This window comes from Solenopsis invicta, chromosome 2, assembly GCF_016802725.1.
Source record: "Solenopsis invicta isolate M01_SB chromosome 2, UNIL_Sinv_3.0, whole genome shotgun sequence".
NCBI lineage: Eukaryota > Metazoa > Arthropoda > Insecta > Hymenoptera > Formicidae > Solenopsis > Solenopsis invicta.
In genome coordinates this window covers 17999869-18027365 of record NC_052665.1, presented here as the reverse complement: position 1 = coordinate 18027365, position 27497 = coordinate 17999869, and the positions used below count along the sequence as shown (strand labels likewise).

The 27497-nt window shown below is 34.5% G+C and overlaps 2 protein-coding genes across 2 annotated transcripts in view; one reads left to right on the top strand and one right to left on the bottom strand.

Moving 5' to 3' along the window:
- Nucleotides 1-27497, bottom strand: part of LOC105194584 (zwei Ig domain protein zig-8) — a 326168-nt gene that overhangs the window by 194577 nt on the left and 104094 nt on the right. The window lies entirely within an intron of this gene.
- Nucleotides 1697-13605, top strand: LOC113003972 (E3 ubiquitin-protein ligase MARCHF3). The gene is made up of 5 exons (XM_026135652.2): nt 1697-2206; nt 7615-7740; nt 8448-8569; nt 9224-9351; nt 12830-13605. Exons 1-5 carry the CDS (start codon nt 2013-2015, stop codon nt 12995-12997), a joined length of 738 nt encoding a protein of 245 aa, XP_025991437.1. The 5' UTR covers nt 1697-2012; the 3' UTR covers nt 12998-13605.

Genomic DNA, 27497 nt, shown 5'->3' with positions numbered 1-27497 from the left:
TATTTCAATTTTTAATTTAGATATTTAATTTTGCATAAACTTTGAATAAATATGAATAAATAGTAAAATTTTTATCGACTTCTGTCTACTTCTTTCGAAAGAAAAATTGTAATGCGATTTTCTGATCAAACTATAGATAGGAAGTTGTCTCTAATCACAGATAAAAAATCATAACTTTTTTCGATGTAGCACTATTTTCATTACAGAAAAATGACGGTGAAAAATGAGGTAAATTATCTTCATTGCGCGTTTGATTTGTCAGCACCCTCGGATAGGTTAAAAGTTATCTCTGTCGACCTTCCAGGTCGGCTCCACATTTGCATTTGGTAGCATCGCGTTACATAAAAAATAAACTCCACGGAAATTACGGGATCGTGAGGGAGTTCGGAGAACTCAGCACCACGTGCATGACTCCCTTTCACGGGAAATTGTTGGTTATGTATCGCGACGGAAACTTTCGCGATGTCGGAAACGCAAGTAGGTAGGTTTTGCCTGTCGCGTCGTCGCTACGGCTTGCATTCTTCATCTGGAATATTGCCGCAGCCGGCGGGACTTCGTTTAAAGTTCGGTCCCATTGTCACGGAAAAACTTGAGAGCATCCACTTCCTTGTATCAAAGAGCTCGAGAGATTGCGCCTCGTTAGAGAAGAGAGCACCCGGGCATGATATAAATTTTCACTCACTCGGCATATCCGGGAAATTTCGAATTCTCGGGAATTAAACGTATCTCGCGAAGATTCAACCAAATCTTTAATATGAATTTGAAGATTTGGTTCAATTAGTTTTTGAAGAGAATAGTTCAAGACGAATGGTGAACATGTTGAAATCATTGTTAATTATTTAATTAAAAATAAAATATAGGTTAAAGACGATGTTGAATGTAGTAATTTAAATATTAAAACTGGATATTTATTGATATATAAATTATTTGTAAAAGGTTAATCCTTTGATGCTTTTTATTTAAATTTATTTCTGCTAAAATCGAACATTGATAATAACATGGAAAATTGTAATTAGTTAATATTTGTGATGTTGAATGTGTGAAAATTATATAGAAACAATTTTCAAGTACATTTGACTTTTGACATAATGAAAATTAGTAAAATTTAAATAATGAATGAGTTCTGTTATATCTTTTGGACATTCAATAAATGAATGAGTTTGATAATAGAGACAATAAAGTTTCTATTAAATAAAATATCCGATCATCTCACTAATGCAATGTTTGAACTTTTGAAGCCAGTGCATCGACATGCTCGCCAACGTTAACTTTACCATTCAATAAGCTACGGACAGATTTCATGTTAAAACTTCAAATAAATTCAATTTAGATCCGAATAGTGAATAAATGAAAGCAGAAACTTCTCTCGTGGCCTCTCATGTATATGTATCCTGTTATATACATTTTTTTCTTCAAATTAATGCATACAAAATAGTATCAATTTTATTTTATATTTCAAGAAATAAGTATTACAGAAAAATGGTAAAAAAATTTTTTTTAAAGTAAAATAATATAAAAAATTTAGTTAAAAAGGATGTTTTTAATTGTAAGTCAGATTTGTTTAATAAAATACGGTTCAACAAATCAAACAAGCTTTTTTGATGAGGTTTATGTTTTGTGAAAAGAAAAATTTTAATTACGTTTTCACAACTGGGTGCTTCTTTTTTCTATTTCCCTTCGGCATACAGTCTTTTTTTTTAAATTTTTATTAATTTAAATGTATGAGAATCCACGTTTGAGTAAAATTGAACTTTCTCGTGAAATTCGGAGGAACGGGAGATAATAATTGGATAGAAGCTTTACACGAGAGCTTGCGGGTTGGCAACCACTGGCGCGAACTATTATCAGATTTCCGATCGGTTCGTATAGAAAATAGACGCTTAAAGCCGGCCGGCGCGGTGCGGTGAATGGGGTGTAAATAAGCGCGAGTACGTGGTGGATCATGCATATGCACCGCGTGGTGTGTGTCCTCTCTGGCTGGTTCCACAGTTAACTTGGATCACGAGCGCAGCATGCCGATGCCGCCATCGGCCATGGCTCCCGAGGGCTCGACCTGCAATTTAAATGACCGCGACACGCAGCAAGTGTCTCCGGGGGTCGTTGGACAACAGCATCGGCTTACCCGCAGCCTGATCTCGGTCGGCTCCAGCGTCTGCCGAATATGTCACACGAACACGGTGAAGGAACCACTTATTTCCCCTTGTAGGTAAATGCATGCTCGCTCTATTATACAACTCGATTAGACGCAGTACTGCACAGACGGACAGAATCTTTATTTTGGAAGGTCCATTTGGATGGTATTTTAATGAAACGGTAGAATGAAATCAAATATAGAATTTTCAAATAATGGACAAATCAAACATATATTAGTTTCGTCTGCGGCAGTACTATTATAAATATTATCGTACTGCGATAATTTATAAACGCAAAGAATTACAATATTAAATTTTAATGTGTAAGCATTTTTTATATATTAGCATTATTAAATTAAATTAGTTTAATGTAATAATGCTAATATATTAAAAAATTAAATAATTTCATTAAATTGTTCATTAAAAATTCGAGATAATTTTGACCAAAAAAATGATCTTATCATATTTCTCTTTTGAAATTAAACAAAAATTCACAGTTTGTTGTGTGCGTATAAAATATCGTAATAACATGTATGGATTATAACAATTTCAAAGTTACATATATTTGGGATTATTATAATCCATATATGTGTATTACAATATAGATGAAGCTCACAAATGTATTTAGAGATAAGGTGAATTATTTAAGAACTCTAATTGAGCGGATTTCAGAATAAGCTTAAGTTGATTAAGTTGATTAAGTTGCTTAGTAACATTACTGAGAGATTCCACTATTACATTTATTATTTCTTTAAGGTTATCGTTAAACAAAGGAGTGGAAAATTATCTCATATTACACAAACATTATTTCTAATTTTAAGACAGAAACAGTTTTTTTCGCTTAATTAAGCCATATTCACCCGTTTGTTTATTAATATGTGCTGTAAATTACTACAGCAGTTAAAAAATATGTTGAAATCTCTTTCTCTCTTTCTCTTTCTCTTTGCGTACTTATTATCTAAAAAAAAGTATTGGTGACAGGTTAAAAATTAGTTTGCAACAAAAATGCAACTAAATACATAGGCAATTTTTTTTTGTTACACAAATATATATAATAATTGTAGTTTTTGCTTTAAATGGATATTAGACGAATAGAATTTTCCGAGTTTTCAAGAAAAATTGCTTGTAATATACATGCAGAAAGGATGCAGTTGTGCATTTACGATTTCGAAAACTTTATCGCCATAGCAAAACGATATGTATCATCCGCGTAGCTATGGTCCGGGATTTAGGACAGAATTCCGCCATCTTACGAACGTCCCATTTTTCATACTTAATAGGATTCGAGAAAAATGTGGTGCTCACCGGAACGGGAAGTGCTTACGTATTAATGGCGGAACATCGCGATATTTAAATCCTGCAGATTCAGCTTCGGATATTTCTGTTGATGCGTTTAAACGATATATATGTATATATAGTGAGAAAATTTGCTGAAAATTGGCGTATGTGAAAAATACAGAGCAGCTATACATATTCCCTAACGATAAATCTTTTGTATGCTATTTAATGTGTAATATACGCTGAAATGTGAGATACAAACTTCAGTTTTATAATCGTGTACAGATGACTTTTATTTTATTCTGTTTTACAATGGCCCTCAAAAGTACTATAATAATTAAAACAGTAATAACTGCTAGAATTAGAGCAACAGTTTCGGTATCGAAATGTCAACGGTGCTGAGAGTTTAGTAATTTCGTTAGTTTAAAATTTACTTAACGAAGTCTTGAAAGAATATAAATCGAGTAAGTCTTCATTTCAAGCTAATTTCAATGGCTTTTACTTTAAATGAGCTTTAATGTGAGAGACGCTTTGTTACCTGTTATTCCAAACTGGAAGTTTGGTCAGTTGATAGGCATAGTCGATTAATGATAAATTTAATTACGAAATAAAGATATATAGGTCACTGTAAGGCGAGCGGAGGACAGCTTCAATTCAGTTGCTTTGATTCCCAATAGCTTATTCTTCATCATCTATCACAATGTACGTCGCGCAAAGCGACAAATGCTAATTTCGCGCAAGTATGAGACGGGAGACGAGCGCTAATTAATTAGCGTTAAAGCTCGATTAAGCTACGATCATTTTGTGTCATTCAATCACCATGAAATATCACGAGGGATTAACTGTTAGTATCCTTGGAAAGCTAAAGACGCTTCAGAATATCTTGAATGGATTCATTACTTTGAAACTCTGTTACTGTCTGTCATACGTTTGGATTTACACGTCCCAGAAACTAGGTAATTTTACAAGATTTGAAGAGTAAAAAAAACTGATTCTGCTGAATGTTTCTCGGTAACTAATCATAATTCCATTTTTTCCACTTTTACGGCTTCTCACAAAAAAAAGGAGATGTCCTAATTAGATTGTCTCTTGATTTTAAGATGCGCACACGTTTACTCTTCATCACTCTTCGCGATTACTTTACATTTAACGTTTCGATAAGATCGTGCTTATCGTTATTTTTTGCGAAGGGATATCCGCGCACTGCCTGTCAACTTAACGATCCAGGCCGCGTCTTTTCGCTCGTAGAGGCTTAATTCGCAAGGAACTTGCAAGAATTCTCGGCTACGTTTATATCTCGTGACCCATTTCTTTTCGTGTTACCACGGCAACATTAGACGTGCGGTGGTAAATACGCGGACGATGCCGCCGCATCCAATGAGAAATCTGGTCGACTCGGCGCATGAATCATCGCGAATTTTGATGCGACCGATTATTTATGGTGGAAAGCGCAGTGGTGGTCCCTCGTAGTGGAAACATCTGTAGCTTTGTGGAGATCTCGCCACCAAATGCGCGCGTGTCTTCGTATCCGAGAGTACAAATGCTCGATTTTACTTTTCCCTTTCTTTGAGTAAGCAAATCTATTTTCTTACCCCTGCTGTCTTTGATCGAAGGAAACGGAGAATGAAACTCTTGTCATGCAGATATTCTTCTTATTCATGTTTGCTTGTCATTTACATTTACGCATGTTGTTCAAAGAAAATGATTTTTTCTTCTCGCAGTTATTAATTAACGGATGAAGCTGTATTGCAACTGTAGTATTATGGTATTTAAAAATGTAGATAGGACCACGTAACGGATAAATGGTGGATTGTTTAAAATGTTTCATTATCGGAAGTTGGGTTGAAATTTTTCCGAGCGATGTGCCAACTTTCCTCGCGGTCGCTCGCGAATTATTTCTCGTTTAATATCGCTCCTTATATCGCACTCGACGCTGACGGAGTACTCCGGATTCTGCTGCATACCGTGCATTGTTCGCTGGAACAATCGCAAAACTGATGTCATAACACACAGCCGCGAATCGCGCCGCGAAAGAAAAGCGGCATAAATTTCATCGGACGATAACTGTTTCACCGGATGCGCGGGCTAATCATCGTCCATGTACACCGTCATGCTGCCAAAGGGAAAAGTTTATGACGCCGTTGAGCCATGGGGCAAGCATATCGTGTAAAAGAGAATTGTTTCATTCGTTGCCGTGCGCCGCCTCGCTTTTCGTTGCATCGCATATTTTTGTCCGTTGAGAAATTCCCCGTTGTTTTAAACAAGATGTTTTCAAAATATTTTACAAGAATTAATATAATACTTGTCAATGAGGTTTATTGCATGCTTGATATTTTTGATCATCATAAAACAAAGCTAATATTACAAAGAAAGAATGATTTTGTTGAAATACAGATAAGAAAATAATTATTTTGGACCATTAAAATAATTGTATTTCACTGAAAAATGAATTTGGTAATCATTACCAGATTTTGTAAATTTATCAAACTTGGTAATAGTTACTGAATTTTTTTTCAATGCAATGTAATTATTTTTATAATTAAACGTAATTATTTTTATATCTGCATTTCAACAAAATTGTTTTTTTCTATTTTTTTAAATGTAGATTCTAAAATATCATAGTAAATGTTCCTTTTAAATACGAAGTCCATTAAAAAAAAAACTCAATATTTTATTTGCTTGCTTGAATTTTTCTATCAACGGATGAATAGTTAAAATAATCGGATCACCATACGTGTTAACTATTTTACATTTCTTTATTTGTTTTATTTAATTGGATCTCGTACGTACGAGCCTCGTTAAAGTGATGACACCTTAACGAGACTTTAACGCATAAACTTGTCTTTGAAATCACTATATTGTGCAACAGTAGTACAATTCAGGTTTACTGACTTCCGTATCTCGTTCGAACTAATTTGCGTGCTGCTGCATACATCGTAGATGTAGGATGCGTAGGAAACGAGGAGTATGCTGTGATAGTTGCCGGTGCTGTTTATAATAACGAGATTACCCAGCGAACAGAGCGGTCGTTTAACACGGCTGACAAAGCGAAACGTCGTGACTCTATCGTCGAATGAAGTATATTCCAGCTCGGCACCGAAATCGACCTCACGTAGTCGCATAATTCTCGCGTTGGCTGCGAGATGGAGAATCGAGCTAAGAAGGTACGAGGGACGAGACATTTATAAGAGGGGAACTTCTCTTTCGCCTCTCTTTTGCCCTTTCCCTTTCTCATTTACGGGCCGGTGCCACCGGGAGACGGTAGAAAGGCGTAAATGAGTGAATAGTTCGAGGAACGTGTCCCGGCGATTAAGGACACACAACTCGTGCTTGAAGAACTACGTGAAAATGCAGCGGGAACGTGCGAAATGAGAGCGGCTCGCTGCAAATCTCGCGCGCGCAAGCGTTTACCTTCATAATTCTCGAACTTACGGAAATCCTTTCTAATCCGAATGTTACTTTGCAGCCATGGGCGGCTTCGGAGCGGCAGAGAATAATGAGGAATTGGATATTACTTATTTTTCTTGCGTTCACACGATGGCGGAATGCATTTCGCGATGATGCGTGCACAAGCGAACGCGAATGGATAGATTTAATGTTTCATATAGATGTGCTAGTGAATTTTCTTTCTAAATACGTTTATGCGAAAAAAATTTTATAATGTGAATATGATAATTAACGCAATACAATTAATTAATCGTTAATTTAGCAATTTCATTTTTATTAGAAAATTATTAATATTATCTTACATATTTAAATTTTTTCACAAAGACTTAAATTAAAATTTAATGCATAGCTTGTAACAAGACTGGAGATTATCTTTTCTGAGTGCAGATTTTAAAAGTTGAGTCTTGGTACTACTGCTGTTTTTTTTTTTTTATATATATATATTTTTGTTTGGAAACAGCGCTGAGCGAATGTGTTCGAGTGCACAACGAAAGAATCAACGAAGCCACTTAGTTTCTATCTCTTACAATCCCATCTCGGATTACTGTCTAGACTCGATTCATCGAGTTTCTGCAATTTTAAGTGACACAAATAAAATTCTACTTTTCGCAGAGAAGAAATACGTAAATCGCTGTTACGTTATTTCTTTGTTGTTGACGCGCCTTATGCATAATAAAGTCACGTAGCGTTCACTCGCGTGCGTTACATCAATGCATTATAATATTGCGATACGATATACGCGGCGTGTCTCTTCCAGGTGCAAGGGCACGCTGGCTTACGTGCACTTGTCCTGCCTGGAACGATGGCTGAATCAGTCGTGCCGAACTTACTGCGAATTGTGCCGGTACTACTTCAATGCCGTGGAGACGCCTCGTTATCGATGGTGAGCATTACATTTATCGAGTTAGCGTGGGGAGGGTGCATTTTCGAACCGGATGTAATTCAAGCACCTGAAATGCACTTCGATCTCTCGCACACTGGCGCGTATCCTTATTTCGTTTTCTGCTACCGTGCCCATTATTTCCCTTTCCGCGATGAATTGATTTCGGCCATATTTCTTTTTTTCTTATTTCTTCTCGCAATTTGTTTCCTCACTGTGAGTTCGATCAGGTTGGAATTAATTTGAACATCAAAAATGATGTATCGAGTGCTTTAGGAATCGACGATAAATTGCGACGTTCTGTATTCTAATTTATTATTTAAAGTAATGTACGATGCATCACTTTTTTGCAATTCAGTCTTTTGAAACGTGATTAATAAATTTGTTTTCTTTTTTTACAAGACGCTTATTTTCAAATAATATTAGTTCTACTTGTGTATATATTTCATGATTACATCTATTGTTATTTTTTATTTTTATAAAATTTAAAATTTATATTTTTAATGAGCACTTTTACATTTGCACTGCTCATATTTAATTATTAAAACAAATTATGTTCTGCGATTCTAATGTCGCGTTGCATAGTTTACCAACGAGTATTTTGTTTCACGTGCAAGCACATGATCCTCCAAGGATGAATTTTTTGAGCTCTTATCTTAATGGGGCTGTACCCGGCCGCGCGTAGTTATCATTTTTATGGGTACCTGCAGGCCAGAATCTCTGAGGATATGGATCAGCCATCCACGGAATCGTAGGAATATAGAATCAGACCTGCTCAGCTTAACGTTACTCACTATCGTTACGGTGGGATTAGCTACGGTGTGCTTTTTGGGTGAGTGGCTATCTTATATATGACGAAAACGGACGTTCGTTTATAGCAAAGCAGATAAACTGCCAAATGCCAAGGAATGTCCGGAAACCTCTCAATGTAAATATTAGTAATAGTGTACATTTCTCGAATCGAACTTGTCCGATACATTTCGCAACGAATTTGATAGGTTAGAAGTCTGGAAAATTTTATAAAATAGAATTACCTCTTCGTAATGCGTTAAATCCATTTTTTAGAAAACACATTCAGAGAATAATGCCATATATTTTACGTTATTAAAGATTGCACCACATATTTATATCATTTGATATGAAAGTATTAAACTCGAGACTTAAAATAATCTCGCGCTTTCGAATATTACGTTGCTGTATATTTTGTTATTTAACTACAACTTGAAATATAAAAAAAGTTTAGTATCAACGCTCGTATATTTGATATATATTTCCTGAATTCCAAGCTTCTTTAAAAGCATAGTCATAAAGATAATAACGTGACGTTGTTACGGAATAATGCGATATGCTCCTACGAAAGAGAATTCAAATTGTATGTTGACGAAGCCTCAGACAGTTTCAGTTCCGTCCGATAAGCGTGCCACTTTTGCGAAACTGCCGTTGCACCAAACTGAGTACGTACTTGTTATCCACTGTAACTTTGCAGGTATGCGGTACTTTATCATCGAGGGGAAAAAGATTGGAATTTCCAAGCTCTGGACGCGAGGGGCGATATGGTTCTTTCTGACCATCGTGATATTAGGCTATGTCACTACTGTTTACCTGCTCTGCAGGGTAATTATACTCTCGATTTATTTATCTTTTAGACTATCAATTAAATATTGCCTAACGCTAGGAAGAGCACATTTAGTAAGAAGAAATTAGAATAAATATTACTTTAAAAGAACAATATCGCAATAAAATAGAGTTTAACATTATTGGTTTCTTTGATTTAAATTAAAATCAGAACAAATGCTTTCATTTTACTAATAACTTCTACTGTTTGATATTCAATAGAAATACGGTATATGGCGGTCAGAATCGAACGCATTAATTAGCTTAACAAAAGATGTCGCATTAAATAACTTACATAATACCAAAATTACTTCATTAAATATTTAATTAATTAATTATGTAATATTACAAATATATGAATATAATATCATGTTCCATATGGATATTTTTTGGCTGAATACATTGGTAATGTTTCAATATATTCAAATGAATATCTTAAATTTACATGAAGTAGTCCGTCAAAAGCTAAATTTTCGGAATTATCAGTTGACGTCATACGTTAACGATGGGAATATATGAAACAAATAGAACTAATATTATGATATACGATATTATACATTCGTATAAATTGAGGTTAATATTTGGAGTTAAAATATATTTATATAACGTACATTTTTCTCAGGGAATTGAATGTATTTTTAAAGTTATATTCACTATATGAATATTAGAGTTTACATGTAAATGAAGTTGAGTTTTGAGAAAAGTAACTGTGATAAAGCTCTGACTGTTTATTTTAATGAATGTAAACTGCATCATACAATGCGATATGAATTACATTAATTTATTTTAATATTATAAATCACAGCATGTATTTTTATAACGTTTATGTAAATACGTAAATGTAAAGATAAAATTTGTGTTTATTTAAACAGTATTTATTTAATCTATTGGAAATAATTTTTATATTTAACTTTCTAGTAAATTTTTGTTTTGCAATACTAATATAACAAATGTGAAGAGATCTTATTAGCCGCGTTTAAAGCTAAAATATAAAAAAAAATAGTGAGATTTTTTTCATTATATTCAGAATATATTATTTTATCGAAACCTTTGTTAACTCTCAAGTGAATAACGCTTTTACCAAACATTCTCTTAGAAATCACGACGTGTAAGTTTTCAGATACTTTGGACGCGTAGATCAATATGTATCATAATACCCATAACTTAATACCTATTGACGCTTCTCGAGTTTGAAACAATGGCCATTTTTCTTAGTTTAGACCGCACTATCTTTGGCTGAAAGGTTGTACGGTAAGCAGAGATGCTTTTTGCATAACGTGTGAGTTATTTACTGCATAATATCTTTCAAAGAATATATCTGACTGAGATATATGCGTGTTGTAACGTAGGAATATAGAATCGTAGTATTCGGATACTTTTGACTAGTAACGTACATCGGGGCACGCATCAGCATGCAGCCTCTGGGTCATCGACTTTATGTCGCATCCAGCACGACTTTGTCGGTTTACGTTTATGGGCGATCTTGCCGGGCCAGATAGCAACGTTCGCCCTTGGGCGGACGCATTAAGGCGCGGTACAAGGGTGAAACAGGTGAGCGGTGTCCTGTCGCTCGAATGCACGTATATAACATGGGGGAGCGACCCGGAACAAATGTGTCAGAACGTACTCCGTGCCGGAAGAGCAAGAAAGACTCACGATGCTCTGATATATGAAAAGAATACGTACGACGTAAGGTATGGCGTACGCAGCGAATGAACCGGAAACACGGCTAATAAGATCTCTTCACCTATCTAAGATATTGCGCACCCTTCAGAAAAGATTACGTTACGCGTTTACGTCTTTACGTTTTATGATTTATTTCTCTACGATACTAAAGGCGCGTTTGATAACAGCAAAGCCGTTGTACTTAACGCTTTTTTTTTATGACGAAAATTGCGTGAACTTCTATCTATCTAATAAGCGTTTATTTTACCGGTTTATCATACGATTTACTTAATGGTTAACTTTCGTTTATATTACCCTCCTTGGTGGAATGAGATCATAATCTTTATGGCGTCGGTGTGAATTAAACGAGAATTCCGTTCAGGACCGTTATGGCGAGTATTTACGGCGATTGTTTATATATCCTAAAATACTTGCTAATGCTCGTTAAATTTGCGTATATAATTAATTACCGTGAAGCCTGTCAGCAAGTGCTAGATTTGATTATCTTATGCCCCAAAGCTGTTACTAAATTAATTATTATTGGCATCATCTTAAACATGAATATGGAAATTATCAAGTCTTCGTATGCAAATATGAGATTATCGTAATATAATCTCAATAATTTCCCTTGGTACATGTGATGAGAATTCTAATTGATTCCTTAAGTATTCCTTGAGTATTAAAATTAAAAATTTTGACAATTGCATTAAGAGAAACTTAGCTAAATATTCAAATCTTATAGAAAAAAATTTTTTTTTATTCTACAAGAATTATTTTTTATAGAAAAAAATTAATGAATAACAAAAAGAAATTAGCAACATAAGTAATTTTACTTTTTATTATTTTACTTATTAATATAACATTTATCATAAATGCTTTCATTCTAATCAATTTTTTAAAAGCTTTGAGACTCGAATAAAATTTAATTTATTCATTCATTTTGTAACGATTATTTATAGTACAAAAAAGTAACTATAACTTAAAAAATTGTTTGTGCTAGTGTCTTACAATTTATTATGTATGCTTAATTTATGGTGCAACATAATTATTACATATGCCACTATAATGTCTCGCGCCAGTAGGTACAGCTCAAGAATATATGCGGCAATCTAGTCACGTAGTGTACGTATATTCTAGGTACGGTACAGATCAATGTCGTCGATAAATCGAAAGATTTATCAGCCACTAGAATCTATAATACATTATTCTGCCTGGAACAAAGTGCGCCTTCGATCCAGGGAAGAATTATTCATGCCGCTTAGCGTCTCTACTGTACTATTGAAACCAGAGGCCGTACTAAATGAGAATGGGCGAGCGAAATGATTCGTCTGGTGCGCGATATTTTGCCCGGTTATCCGAAAGCAGTCTAACGAATTACGCGTCACCGAATGCTCTCGTTAATCCTCGCAAAAGATCCTCAAACCACTTTGAAGCGCAGAGTGCACTCCGCATGCGAAGGCTAGGGCATGGTAAAGTTTTAAATAAAACCGTCGGTCGCGTCGCACTGTAAATCGCTGCAGTTGAATCGAAATCGTCGGACGTCGTGTTTAATTAAGAATAATCGCGAATACTCGGCACTTTCCGAATCCCGTCTCTCCCGTTTTCGATTGTACCTCGCTCTCTTTTGCCCTCTCTCTTTTTCACGTCGGAGGGCACTCGAGGCGCGCGTCACTCGAGCCTGATTTATCGAGTGGACTGCCCTTTGCCCCTGACAACTGAAACTGCCCGGATAATTTAAATCGGCGTGAAAAGGAGCAGCCATGACCCCGACGCGGCCCTCTCCACTCGCTCACATTTGTCTCTCCTTCTTCAGGACCAGGTGTCGCCGTGGTACAGGTGGTGGAAGAGCACCGTCAATGTCAGACTTGTCATGGACCCTCAATTGCTTCACCGTCGACCCTCGGACGAGTCCTCCCAGGACCGCGAGAGTCACGACGGCTCGAGGGAGACAACGACGACGTCTGCGGTCGATACGTCATAAAGCGAATGTGTGTCGATAAAAAGCGAAATCGAGCTTGCCTTTAATATAAAAATGTAACTGAGAAAGTCCCAAGATATAAGTCACGAATGAATGAAATAAACACGAATGCTACTCGCGCAACAAGATGTTATTGTAAGCTGACTCTATATAATATCACGCGCTATTATTCAAGCCTTCAGTTATTTGTCGTTCGTTACTGTGTAACTATTCCGTACAGTCAGAATTTTAATTCCGGACTTTTTGGATCGCGTTGACCCGATTTTCATCACGCGAATTTACGTAAATAATTCTCCGAAGCCTTTTAACATTCGGCGGAATTCGAGCCTGTCCGTCTTTCTGCAGGTATGGAAAAAAACTTGCGTGATTCGCGCGATGTGTCGACGAATGCAGAGTTGCGGTGAATTGTTTTCCGTTTCTTTTGCCGCTGATTGTTCGTGCGCCTCGCGTACGTTGTCCTTCTTAAAAAAAGAAACTTTCCACATTTCTCATGGCGTGCCGCGCGCGAGATTTAATCGCACAAATGAGATCTGAACGCGCGCGCGCGCCAGGTACATTAAACAGAAATACCTTGCGAATTTAAACGCGTGCTTTCTGCCAAGAAAAATTTAGCTAGCCGGCCAAGAGCTCGTGGTGAACAAACGGAAGTACTGCTGATCTAGCAATTAACTCATCTGGCAAGATGCCAACTATTTATATTACAGTGTTATCGTATATTCTATTCGTTGTTCTCTCGTCTGTTACTGCTTGCTAGTGTTTTTTCCCCTTTTTTAAACAGAAAGAGAGAGACAGAGAGACAGAGAGAGAGAGAGAGAGAGAGAGAGAGAGAGAGAGAGAAGGAGAAAGCAGAGTAAAAACTTTAATTAATTTGCAGAAAGTATGATAATAATGTTAAATTTTTGTACGAGCTATTTTCAAAACAATGTAAGTTGAAATCTAAAATGGTATTAATTATTTAACTGAAAATTAATTTTACTTTATTAGATTCCAGTGTAAAAATTCTAATGTTATTTTTCTTATGTAATGTTTTCTTGCTTAATGAAAATTAAATAGAGAAAATTAAACATAAGAAAATGCAGAATCAAGTTTTTTTTTCAAGAGAAAATGATTTTATATTTGGCAAAAAAATTCCACTTCATTATCAGATTGAAAATACATTATTCTTGATTTTCTCGAGCAATCTCCTTTTTTAAAAAATGAACGTGTGCAAATCAATTGAAAAGAAATTTTTTAACGCTCTACCTTCTCCACGCCTGTGACATAAATCCAGATAAATCGAAAGTCCGAAGCCACGCAATTAGCAGTAAACATCTCGCTTCGCCTCGTAGTGGTAAGCTCCGCTTAAACGCTAGCGTTACTGGTGACTTTATCCGGTAGTTAGTTAAGCTGCGACAAACCAATTACAGTGTTTTGCTACAGGAGGGGGAAGGGTGTCTATCATTGACTATCGTTTGGTCAGTTCTGAAACGGAAAGCTCGACGTTAAAGGAGTTTTAGTAGTTCTGTTTCAATAATTTTATGAAGAATTGAAGATCTTCCAGAAAAATTAATGCTATTGAATAGACGTTGAAAAGAGTAACTACATAATTTTCTGCAAAATATTCAGTGTTATGATGTTGAGTGCTTCCTCGATATAATATATTTTAATAAGATTCAAATATATAGAGCTTTTACACGTTGTGTTTCAACTTATATTAACGGTATATTCTTGCGAAGCGTTTTAAGTTATCATCATTTAAACGTGTTAATATTTTTTAAATTTTGTTAATCAGCTTTGAGAGTCGTAGATCGGTTCTAAACTCGGACATAAAAAAAGCAAAATAGAACACATTAAAGAAATAGATCTTTTTTTGCATTGTTCATCAAAAATATTAACAAATTATTTGACCTCATTCCACGTCGTTACTCTTCTATGTGTGCATCTAAGCATGCTACACATATTCGTGTAGCAGAGTATCAAATATGTTATTTTCCTTAAAGCAACATCAGAGGATCAACTACCACGATTTTCATTGCATACACGTTAACGGCAACGAGATAAGGTTTATGTTTACTGGAGAAGTAATGCTTTCCGACAACAAGTGTTCAGAAAATATATTCCCAAAAAATCAATTTTCCTTCGAAAAATATTCATTGCAAAATTATAATTTCCGCCTGGTTTCCATTTTCAAAAAGAGAAATTGGTCAATGAAATTATATTGATAAAAATTTGCTATTGTCAAAGAGTTGTATTTGTAAAGTTGGTTTTGAAAGGTGTAGCGGTTTTCATTTTATAATAATTTGGATAAATGATGTGTATTGCCAACTATAAAGAAACACGGTAAATTATTTCATATGGAACGATAATTAATTCCAATATATCTTTTTATTGATTTTATTTATGAATTATTGTACTTAATATTTTTAAAGCTTTACAAAATATTTTTCGAAAACTTGTACTGTGGTAAATTCATTCTCTTGAATGTTATACTAAATATTAATGAGAATTACGTCAGAGAGTTTGTCAAAATTATCTAATGTTATGCTTGACATCTTTCGTGGAATTTGTTAATTCTAAAGAAGGATCAAGATAGTTTATTCAACCAGAAGTTAATTTCGTGTGTCTACAAAGAGTAGGATAATTTCTAGAATTGAGACCAGCCTGCCAACGTGGCCATTTCGTGAAAACTTTTCTTTGCTCCAGTTAGCACCTTTTTCATATTCATTTCGGCTTGTTTAATTGCGGAGAATCTCGTCTGTCCCCCTGTTTGTCCGACACTGGAGAGATTCATGACGTTAAGCGCCTCCCAACTGCACTGAAAAATGAAGAATCTAGCCCGATGTCCCGACCTACATTTAGTCTCATTTGTTACCAATGTCTAACGACCTTATTGGAAGGCGAACAACTCTCTAGAATTTCCAGATAATCGAAAGTTAAGGAACAACTTATTTCTCAATTGAATGAACAGAAAAGTTGCAATATTGATATTATAATTTGAGTTGTTATAACACTTTAACAGCTGCGAGCAAAGAATAAGAGCCGATGATTTGTGTATTTCATATTTTTCATTATCCGTTATATTCTATCAATATTTTTTTGCAAAATAACTTTTAAAATTCGTGTTTTTATCGTGATAGAAAAATGGCATCAATTAGGTTTCTCTAACGAAATTACCAAAAATTTTGTCTTTAATTTAATAAAAACGTTACTTGAGGAAATAGCATCGTATTATATTATTAATTACATAATAATTAATGTTAATAATATATAATATTAACATTAATTCGAAATCTAATTGATGTCAAGATGTTCTTTAATATAAAATTGTGTGAATTGTGTGTTCTTTATAAAATTGTGTGAAAATTCTTTTAAAATTTCTTTTATAAAGATATATAAGGAAAGAATTTTACTACAATAAAATATTCAAAAATAATTTAGCTACAGATCTAAAAATGTATAATTAATAAAAATAATTATGAGCTAGTTACTAAAGTATCAAAATTTTTTGCGGCATCGCTTATCATGCTTGCATGTCCTTCATAATTATTTCGATGGTTCAACAAAATTATTTTTAGTATCCAGTTAATCTGTATCTAGCTGAATTTTTAAACACTTCAGCAAAAACGTTCTTTTCCGTATATAATTAAGCGGAAGATATATGCTTGTTGAAAAATGAATCGTTGCAGTCTTATGATATGACCTAGTTTAAAAGTAAAATAAAAATGATATCTACGACGAATCCTACGGGATACGACTTTTGCAATCTATCTGTTTAACTGGCCAGCTCGGGATGCCTAGTGACCGAGCACGTATCCATAATTTAACTCGCTAATTTGGAAACTTTAAATTATGTCGGCCAAAGTGTGGATCAGTTACACTGGCCGCTCGCGGCTATGCGAATAATGAGAATTTCAATATTCATATTTGGCCTTAAGGCGACCGCGATACCGGACTTTGACAAAAACACAAATTTTATTTAAGAGCATTGGTTTGATTGGTTGGAAAACATTCTGTTTGATTAAAGCAAAAATTCCTCGCCATTATGATGCAATGGATTTTGTGATCAATATTGCAACGTTTAATATATGTACCAAAAGTATACATCAGATGTTTGTAATTTAATATCTAATTTTATGCCAATAAAAACTCGAGCAAATAATTTTTATCCACTTTTGTAACCTTAATTAGGTTTAAAATATTAATTTTTGCAACGACTGCAATGCTTTGCATCGAAACAACTATACTTACGGTCGCTTAAAGAAGATTTACCGATTATTGATATAGGATGTAACTTTTGCTCATGTGAGAAATTAAAAGATAAAAGACTGTTGTAAGTTTGAGAACACCTACTAGAATTTAGTATATCCCATAAATTGAGGTTTTTTATGAAAATTAAATGCCTTTTCCCGGAGAAAGACGCGAGAAAAGACGCAAGTTCTTGAATATATATCCGTTGGATTTTTCACGGAGATTTAACGCGATTGCTTGCCTCGCTCGGATATGAGCCTCGCACACGCGACTTTCATATATCGTGTAAACGTGGTGGCACATGCATAAGTTCGGATAATTCAATTCTTTCCCTTTTGCCCGCTGAGAGTTGCTTTACGTTCATACCGAGAGCGCGCGCGTTTCGGTCTCGTTCGCTCGATATCGCGAGAAAGTATTATTTCAGTCGGGAAGAAGCTCCAGATATCCTCTCGTAAAGTCAATTACTTAGATCGAGGATACTACATCATAATTTTGAGTGTACAATTTTATTGAGCAAGTTATAAGCTCATGAAATTTAAAATGTATTCGTATAAATGGAAATGTACATTAAAGAATATTCGAAACAAAATTTTAATGTTTCTTTCCATTTTTAAATCGTTCTCATGTAATGATTTTTACATGCGAATGTTATATGTGCATTATGTACATTTGTGTTAGAGTGTTTTAAAATATGCGATATTTTTTTCAAAATTATTCATAACATAAAATTTTATTTAAAATATTGTATTGTTGGAGAGAAATCTTAGGATTGGACCAAAATATATTTTGAATTTCTTGCATAATTCAATTTTTATGTACATTAATCATAAATTTTAAATTTCTTTAATGTAATATATTTAGGATAAAGTAACATTTTTTATTAAGTTCAACCTGCAAACGCTTCAAATTTTTCAGACTTATCTAAATTAACGATCTGGAGAAAAAACTTTTAATATAATGAAAAATCAAAACTCTCGATTATAAAATCTACATGTAAAGAATACAGTTAATATTGTTATAGTACATAGCTATTCGTGTGCAAAATACTGCAAAATAAACTAATTCTCGAAAGTAAATAAGTCAGTTTTGATTGTACAGAAAATGTATGCGTACGCGTCTTTCAACGAGTTTGAGCGGAGGCGTACAAATGTAGGCTATAGATCGGAAAAGACAAACAAGCTTATCTTAAATATTTGCTATCTCTCGCAGAGGTAAAAATACGGAGTGCGAGTGTAGATGTAGAACAAGCGCGCCTCAACTCCATTTGCGCGCATATATGCAACGTAAATATCCTTTCTGTTCTGTCAACTTTTGACGTGTGACGTGTGCTTTTGCAGAATGGCTTTTGTTACTGCAGAAGAATAAAATATTTTTGACACAGTAGCTTTATTTTTGGCACGAATAGCACGATTATTATATGTTAAATTTATATTAGCATATTATTCTCTACAAATTTGAATACATACACCATCTTATAACTTCCTTTTGTTACAGTGACATTCTTTCGTTATATATAATATTTATTCTACAAACATTGTGTTTAAAGATATGAAGTACAGTAAATTTGTACTGGAATAGATTTATTTGTCTTTTTTTTTGGTTTATTTTATATTTGTTATTTCAATATTAAAAATCACGTGGTAAATCGATAATATAGTTACGCAGTTTATAGTAACACGTTTTATAATTTATATAGTGCAAAAGGAAGCCAGAGATCCGGAAAGACCAATTACGGGGATATTGCTGACTGCGAAATAGATGGAAAACGCGGGTTAGAGTAGGCATGATATCCCGGGTTTGCGCTGACCAATGAAATTTTTGAAAGGTCTTTGCATGCACGTGAGGAATTGGATTGTACGGGCGAAGGCAAAATAGCCGATTACTTCGGGGTACGAGAAATACTCGGTCGGATCACTTGGTGAACTTGTTCAGATTGATCGTGAACGAATGGCAACGCCTTACTTTCTCACGATTTCCCTTATCTGTCATCGGTTTGATGTCGACGAGAAACTTAAACGAAAAGAATTTGAGATTGCAGTCAATAAATCAAAGTTACGGGACCAGGGTTGAATTTTACGTAGCGGCTGATCCTTCTTTTGTGCAAGAAAATTACTTTATTCGTCAAATAGAATAAACGTTTCTAATGCTAAAAATAATATTACACTAATGATCTTTACTAGAGCATTGTCTTTCTCCAATTCGCGTCTTTTCTTTAATGACATTTTATATATTTTTATAGTACCATTTTATATATTTTTATAGTGTCATTCTATAGGAATATTTTCCTTGCGTTTTTTTTTACAAAATTATTTTTTATTTTCAAAACAGCACTCTTATCATTATACAGATTAAAATTGCGCATTACTTTCGAAAACAATGAATCGATGATATCAGATTGTAACAGAATATCAACAATTTTGCATAATGAAGATCAAGTAAATTTTATATGATTGATAGGAACTATTTATAGTTTTAAAATTATACAACGAAAATGATGATCCTTCTTTCAAGGACGTAACAAAACTTTAGGCATTGCTCCTTGCTCGCTCACTTTATCCACGGCAGGATTATTAAAGTACCTTCTTTAAAGAGATCCCCTTCACATTTTGAGGAGTAAACTTTGTAAGTGAGTGAAGTATGTCATCAATGTTATTTTACAGTTTATCAATACAAAGACAAGACATCAAAGACGAAATACTAGATTGCTATAATAACATTGAAAAAAAATCTATTTTTCAAGCAACAATCTATCTTATATCTTCTGAAAAATTTTGTTTTATTAAATATACTTGTAATCGGAAATTAATTGATAATGGAAGGATGATTTAGGTAATTAACAATTTCTAAATACATTACTGAAATATAAATACTTGTTCTAAAATAAGGAAATGGCATATCTTTTCTTATCCCTCTTCTAATGCAAAAATCCAATTTTTAGGAAAATTTTTTTGTTGCAGAAAAGAGAAATCTTAAAAAATTTTAGAATAAAATTAATTAAAGATTTTTAAATATTATACATTCAAATAACCATTTTAATTGCATAGGAATTGCTCACGATTCTTATTCGTTTTCTATACTTGATGTTAAGCGTAATTTATTTTTATTTTTACTGGTATAATTATAAGGTCGCATATAGAGCTGAATGTGGGATGTGAATGCTTTGTAGAATATGCCAATCTCCTACCTCTAGGATACTTAGGAAAATCCATTAGGCTAATCGTGGTCAACGTAGCTATCGTTAAAATCGGCCTATTTTCCAAATTGCGGTGTAACGTGTGCATGACAATGGCGAATATATTTCGTCGGTCGAGTAGGCTAGCAGCAGTAATAGGATGAATTGCACCGACAGTTTGAGTTCCCTAATCACAAGTCAGCAATTGCTTCTATCTAGATCATAATGTTATTGCAACGTGTTTCTGCATATTATGCTTCTATATAATACAAATAGAGAAAGATAAAGATATGTAATATAATACAGTATATAATATCTGAAATTACCAATGGGATTATTAACGCTAATTATTTCTCTTTTTTTTGTCTATTTTATGTGCATAAGGCTATAATGCGTAAATAAAAAGTAAAGGAGAGTAGAGAAAACATTACAACACTCGAAATTTAATTAATTTGTTAGCATAACAAGGCTATAATTATCTCAGATTTCATTTTTTCTTTCTTTCGTCTCATTGATCTAAGCTTTGCAGAAATGTTTACTACTAACATCAAATGTTACTTTGGTTTACGAGTGCGATATGCGGCTGGTATAAAAATGTCATTGCGAAGAAGAGATTTTATCGTGCGGCATTATCGCGCCGGCGACTGCACGCTTGAGTTTTACGCATAAAGTATGCGAACGTTCCTTCACAACTACACTCGGAATAAACCGACATGCATCATGACAGTTCTTTAGAGAAATTGCAGTTAGACATGATGCGAATATTTTAACAATCTGTTACGGTAGTATAATTACAAAATTCACAATTATGTCAATGGGTGGAGATGAAATTTGAGAGAATCTGTTTTTCTTAGGAAAAAAAAATGAAAATTGTTAAGTTTATAATTTTGAGTAATTATAATTATCAATTCGAGTAAGTTAAAACGCTTTAAAAGTTCGCAATTTTTATATGAAAGCTTGAACTGCGGGTGATGCCGAGCGATACATTGCAGTTGTAATTTTTCTCTGACACTTCATTAATTAGTTTAATTTTTTATCCTGTTTACTAAAGATACAAACTAAAGCATGTCACTCTTTAAAATTATGTATCGCGCAGAGAAAAAGCTTTTGATCTAGTGACACAATCGCAAGATATTACAAAATTTTCACATGATGAATATAAAATAATACACAATAATAATAATAGTTGTAGTATTAATAATTATAATTGCGTTTATAAACGTTATATATACAGTTAATAATTAAATTTTTATTTTGAATATGAAAAGTGCAGTATGGGTAAAATTAAATTCTATTCACATTTTCGTTATACTTTTTCCTGAAATTATATAAATACATAAATCGTGATATCTTATTCTTTTGCTAATTTCTCTTTAAGATAAATTAGATTGTCAAATTCTACTTTAATTACTTACTTTAATAATTGATTAAAATAAAAGGATGTACAGTTTTAACAGCAGATTATATATCGGATTTTGTCCGGATCTTCACGAATTTTCTAGAGGTCGTTATTTTAATTTTTTAATCGCGCAGGGCTTGTAACACGTATAGGTTGCACTTTTAATGAAGCTCCGCTCAGACACAGGTACACGTTGCATAATTTCTCTCGACTGACTTATCGCAGATTCGACTGTTAGCCGACGAAATGGATTTCCTCACCTCCGGTCCGAGCGAGCCGGGAAATATGCTCGACGCTTATGGTGACGTATGGCGCGTATAAGAAGAGAAAAAAAGAGTAAAGTCCTGGCTGCTCCGGCTCGATTTATCGCGGATTTTTTTGCCCACCGACGAGCACGGAGACGATTAATTAGGAGCTCGGCCGAAACCATCAGCACGGACTCGAAACCGAAGCTACGTTCGCGGATTAATTCGCTTGATATGACTTGAAACCGAGATTTATCCGACGCGAATTGAATTACATACAACACGCGCTTTCGTCTGTACTCGTCACGTGCAATCACAGACTCGTCAGGAGTTGGTTGATTGCTTGTTACATCTGTCCGCGTATTGGTTTATGAGTTACTTCTAAAAAGATATTGATTCTCTTGTAAATGAGAAAACTTCATTACATATGAATTAAATTCTTAACAATTGCTTCTATTTTATACATTCATTATTTTTTTATTATGAGTTTAATAAGTTATTACATTATTCCGTGTTATATGCGCAATTAAAAACGTTTTTCCTAACATATATAATAAAATGCTATAATTAATAAAAAATAATTAATTTAATTTAAATTCTACAATGAAAAAAATTATATGGCAAAATATTAATAAAATTAGTTTCTTTCTTTCTAAAATTGGATGCGTTCAAATAGTACATAAAAATATCAAAATTTTACACTATCTTATAAAAACACTTGCTTTATGATTACAATATAATAACGATTGTATCGTTATTATTTTTTAATATGAGAAACCTTGTGTAAAAGAAACTTTGAACTACAATTAGAAAACTATTTGAAAATCCTTATCTTTTCGCGTGACGTGATTGTTGAAACGTCAAACAGGTAGACGCGTGCAACGATGTTCATAAATGTTTTACGTAAAATATATAGACGCAATATTACTTCACGTGACGCTCGACCGCATCTATCATGTTGAACGATGTCGTTTGTTCCCGTCGAGAGCAACGTCATGGAAGTGGATTGGTCACATGTACTTGATCGCCGATTATCTCAGGCGACTTGCTTAGAGAGAAGGACGGAAACTCCCTTTCTTAACGCAAAGTCTCCGCGGAACACAGAAAGAAATGTAAAAAAAAAAGAGAGGATGATTTCTCTTTCTTTTTGCTTTACCGCTGAGATTAATGCACTCGCCGTGTAACTTACATGAAATGCGAAGTTAAGTACGCGAAATGAGAAGTTGGATGCGAAACCTTTGCATGTAACTCCACTCATTTTCGTCTGATTTAATGTACCTCTTTTGCGGCAACGTATAAATGAGTAGAAAAATACAGAGTTGGGTTTTTGCAGTCTCCAGAGAATTTCTCGGCATGTCTAACGATAATTTTCCCGACTCTTGCGTTTTTAAAGATAATATACATTGTATTGTTAACTTGAAACTATAACTTTAAAATTTATTTTTTGAAATTCACTTAAATTTCAGATGTATAAGTGATAAAAGAAATTGAAGAAAGGTGGCTTTTAATATACCGAGTTCAACAAGTAGATCCCGAAAAGCTTTTGTAAATATTGAAAGTAAATTACGAGATATACTATAAATTGACGTAAAAAAAGGAATATAAGAAAACGCTGCTATTTTATATTTTTCCTTTATAATATTTCAGTGATTTTCAATATACAAGAAAAATATTGACAAAACAGTATCTACTTTTCGGTTTAGCAAATCGAATTTTTATGAGATATACAATGTTGTTCGCCGAACAAAGCATTTTCTTTTCAGCATCGCGATACATTCGTGATCCCATAACACCGCGCGCGTTCCCAATTCTCTCTATAAAGTATCGCGACGCGACGCTTCGCAATAGGATGCCCTGCAAAATGGAGCATCCTCGGAGTCTCGTTTCCGTTCGTGTTGGCTAAAGTTGCGCCAATGCGAGGCTCGAAATTCCATCGCGCGCACGAGATGCGGCGGCATGCAAGAAGCGGGAGAATACCGAATTTCCAGCGAGGCCCGACAACTATTGCCGCGGTTCCGAAACCGAACACAGTTGCGAACTCTCGTGCGATTCCCTATTTCGGCCGCGAGACAAGAAAGCGGCGCGCGGCTCGGCGCAGGTTGCGAACCTATCTTCGCGAATGCAAGCACGGTGCACGTGACTTCGTCGTAGCACGTCTTACAATTTGCGGTTTGAAGTAGCATGAAAAGACGATTGTTCGCCGAGACCGCGCAAACTCCACTGTGCTTTTTATCGTACTCGAATTCCATTGTGGGAACTCGCGAGATGGTTCAACAAAACTAGGGGTTCATGGCACATGCATCGTTTCACTTAAATGATGCGACTCATTTACCGGCTTCTATGCTCTTTCATGCATCGTTTTGCCATTTTCTCACTCCGTAATAATATACGAAGAACAGTTATCACTTTTCTTACTGTATGTTCGGTGTTATATATCCATTGTCAACAGAATATGTCTTATATACGGAAATATTTTATTCAATATTTTTTTTATGTCAGGGTATTTATACTACTTCCTTTTATTTATTATAGTGTATTTCTGGCGTGTAAAAATTCATTACTAATTAAAAAAAAAGTATTTTCAGTTATTTAATACAGTAAAATTATTTTACATAACTTAGGTAAATTACTTTTTACTTGAAATGCGATTATTTTGGTAAGAAAACGTAAGAGAGAGAGAGAGAGAGAGAGAGAGTACAAAGTTAGACGAATCGTTGGCAATATGGCTGCGGTCTTCAAATACGGCGGTTAATGCACCTCCCATTATCTTCCCGAGAGCGCATAAAGGACCTCTCGTCGAAGTTTCTCGTAACTCTAATCGCGAGTGTCAGGCTAAATCGGGCTATATCACTGACCGTACTCAACGGCAATAAAAGGTGAAATGTATGAAGGGAGACAATCCAATTACTTCCATCTACCAGGCACGAATGATGCTAATTGCCGAAGGTGAAACGTATTATTTTCTTCTTTATCGAGATTTTTGCATTACTACAAAAAAAGATACTTCTTTTCGTTTCGCATTTATCCCGTAACCAGATTGCACTCGTCATAAGTTTAGCATTCGAGGTCAGTCGGTATAACGTGGAAAAGATTTTTATCCTTAATCGTTTCTTCGTTTGTGCGATAGATATGCATTACGATTTTAAAAGATTTTCTAAAGTCCAGTGCCACCCTATCTTTGCTTACCTCTTGCACTTCACGTGGTATTCGTAATTTCCATCCCATTGTTTGTGTGCACGTGTGTGTGTTTGCGTGTGTGTGTGAGAGAATCTGTTCGATATGTATTGAGAAATAATAATTTAATGCTCTCTATCGCAAATTGCACGACTGCAGTGCGGCAAAGCCGTTTCTGTCGTTCATATAGAATTATTTCGAACAATTGGAAATTGAAGGCTGATCGCGTATGCGCGTGTGTTAGGTCCGTATGAACGGCAACGATCGTTTCACCCAAGATCTCGTTTCTCGGGAATCTCGATGTAGCATGCGCGTTCGTCCGATATTGCCTTCGTGACCGATATTAAGTACTTACTGGGTAATTTGAGATTATTCGATATTCATGAGACTAGATGCACCTTGCTTCACATGCATTTTGTCGGAGTTAGGATTAATGACGATCTTTCTATTGGCAACGGACAAGCAACTAACAAGAAGTAAAATTTATATGTAGATAAAGGATAAGATTATGTTTTAAAATATGATAGTTTAATAGAATTCTACAGAATAATTCACATTTTATTCAGACTTTATATTTTGGATTTTACAATTTAAGTGATTTTAAAAAAAAGTAAAATCTGCAAATATAAAATTTGATGTAAATTTGAGATGGCTTATCTCTGTAAAATGGAAACGTAAATTATTATATTACGGTTAAATTAGTCTTTTTGCCTGATAACACATTTACATATAATTTTTTATTCATTTTTTAAATCCAGTAAATAATGCTTTATTAGACGCATAAACTGTCATAAAAAAGATACGGCAGAGGAAAAGATGAGATAAAATAAGAGATAAGGTCGTATTAATCAGTCCAGAGCAAAAATTGAAATTACCTCGTTGAATAATGCTACGCGCGACAATAATGATAAAGGCAATTTGAGACAGGTCAGACAAAATCAATAATTGGGTGAGAATCCGGAATCGTTTATTCGCACAGAAGAACAGAATAAACATTGTTCACTAATGTATACATTGCCGCCGTGTTATTCTTTTTTACTTCACGCTGGGAATATGTTTGCTACTCAATTTACATAGAAATCGGTGCGCTTACGTGAGAATTTAAATATTCATGCGTAATTCCAAATGTTATAAAACGCGCTTTTCGCTTACTTCTCCAACAGCGTGTGGTCCTGTCATAAAAGAGTATACATGTATTATTATAGATGCGTGCAGCTAGCCAATAAAAATCTTGGGAAAAGAAGCCTGTTGATGGACAATCGCACGTTGAAGATGTTAGGGAAACGCCGATGTTCGTGTACCGCCGCTCCAACAATAAAGTAAAAGTTGAAACTTTTCCAATCAAGCGAGTTCGCGTGCGGAAAGAAATCGGTCCTTGCTTTAGTCACGTTCCGATTAATCTCACCTTTACCCACCGCTTAAAACTACCATTAAGCGATTTTTTTTTGAACGAAGAGAGTTGCGTAGACGAATTTGCATCTCGAGCAAAGTGTATGATGAGCTGAATCGAATTACCTTTCATTATCGTTGATTACGAATGATTGCACAAATAAAAAATTATTATTTCGAGATCTTGATATATTAAACACACACACACACACACACACACACACACACACACACACACACACACACACACACACACACACACACACACACACACACACACACACACACACACACACACACACACACACACACACACACACACACACACTATATATATATATATATATATATATATATATTAAACGTTTTAGATATAATTAATATAAAAATTCATCAACTTTTTTTAGTTTTTTCCATAATCTTTTAAACTTTATAATAAAAATTATTTTAATTTTTATGTATAATATTATCGCTTTTATCACATTTATTACTGAAGATATATTATCTTTTTGTATTTTTTCCGAGAATTTCTTTACAGCCACAATAAATAAAAGATATTGTAATCGATTAGGAAGGTAAAAAAAGCAGTTCAGCGATTACATACACCACTCAAGCCGCAACATAACAAGCAAGCCAAAAACATGCTTCGTCACTTTCAATACCGTGTGTACGGTGTGTACGATTCAAAAGCTATAGGGCCGGAGGTGTTTTTCTCCGCAAGCCTCTCGATCAACGATTTACTGCAAGTTCTCAAACACCGATTTGCGACATACGTAAACGCATGCATTACGTATTCGTCGTGTGCGAAATAAATTAAACGCCCGTTCGTTCGATCGATATACGACGGGGGAACGAAACGAAAGCTCACTAGAAAATTCTTACTGGAAACTTTCCAAT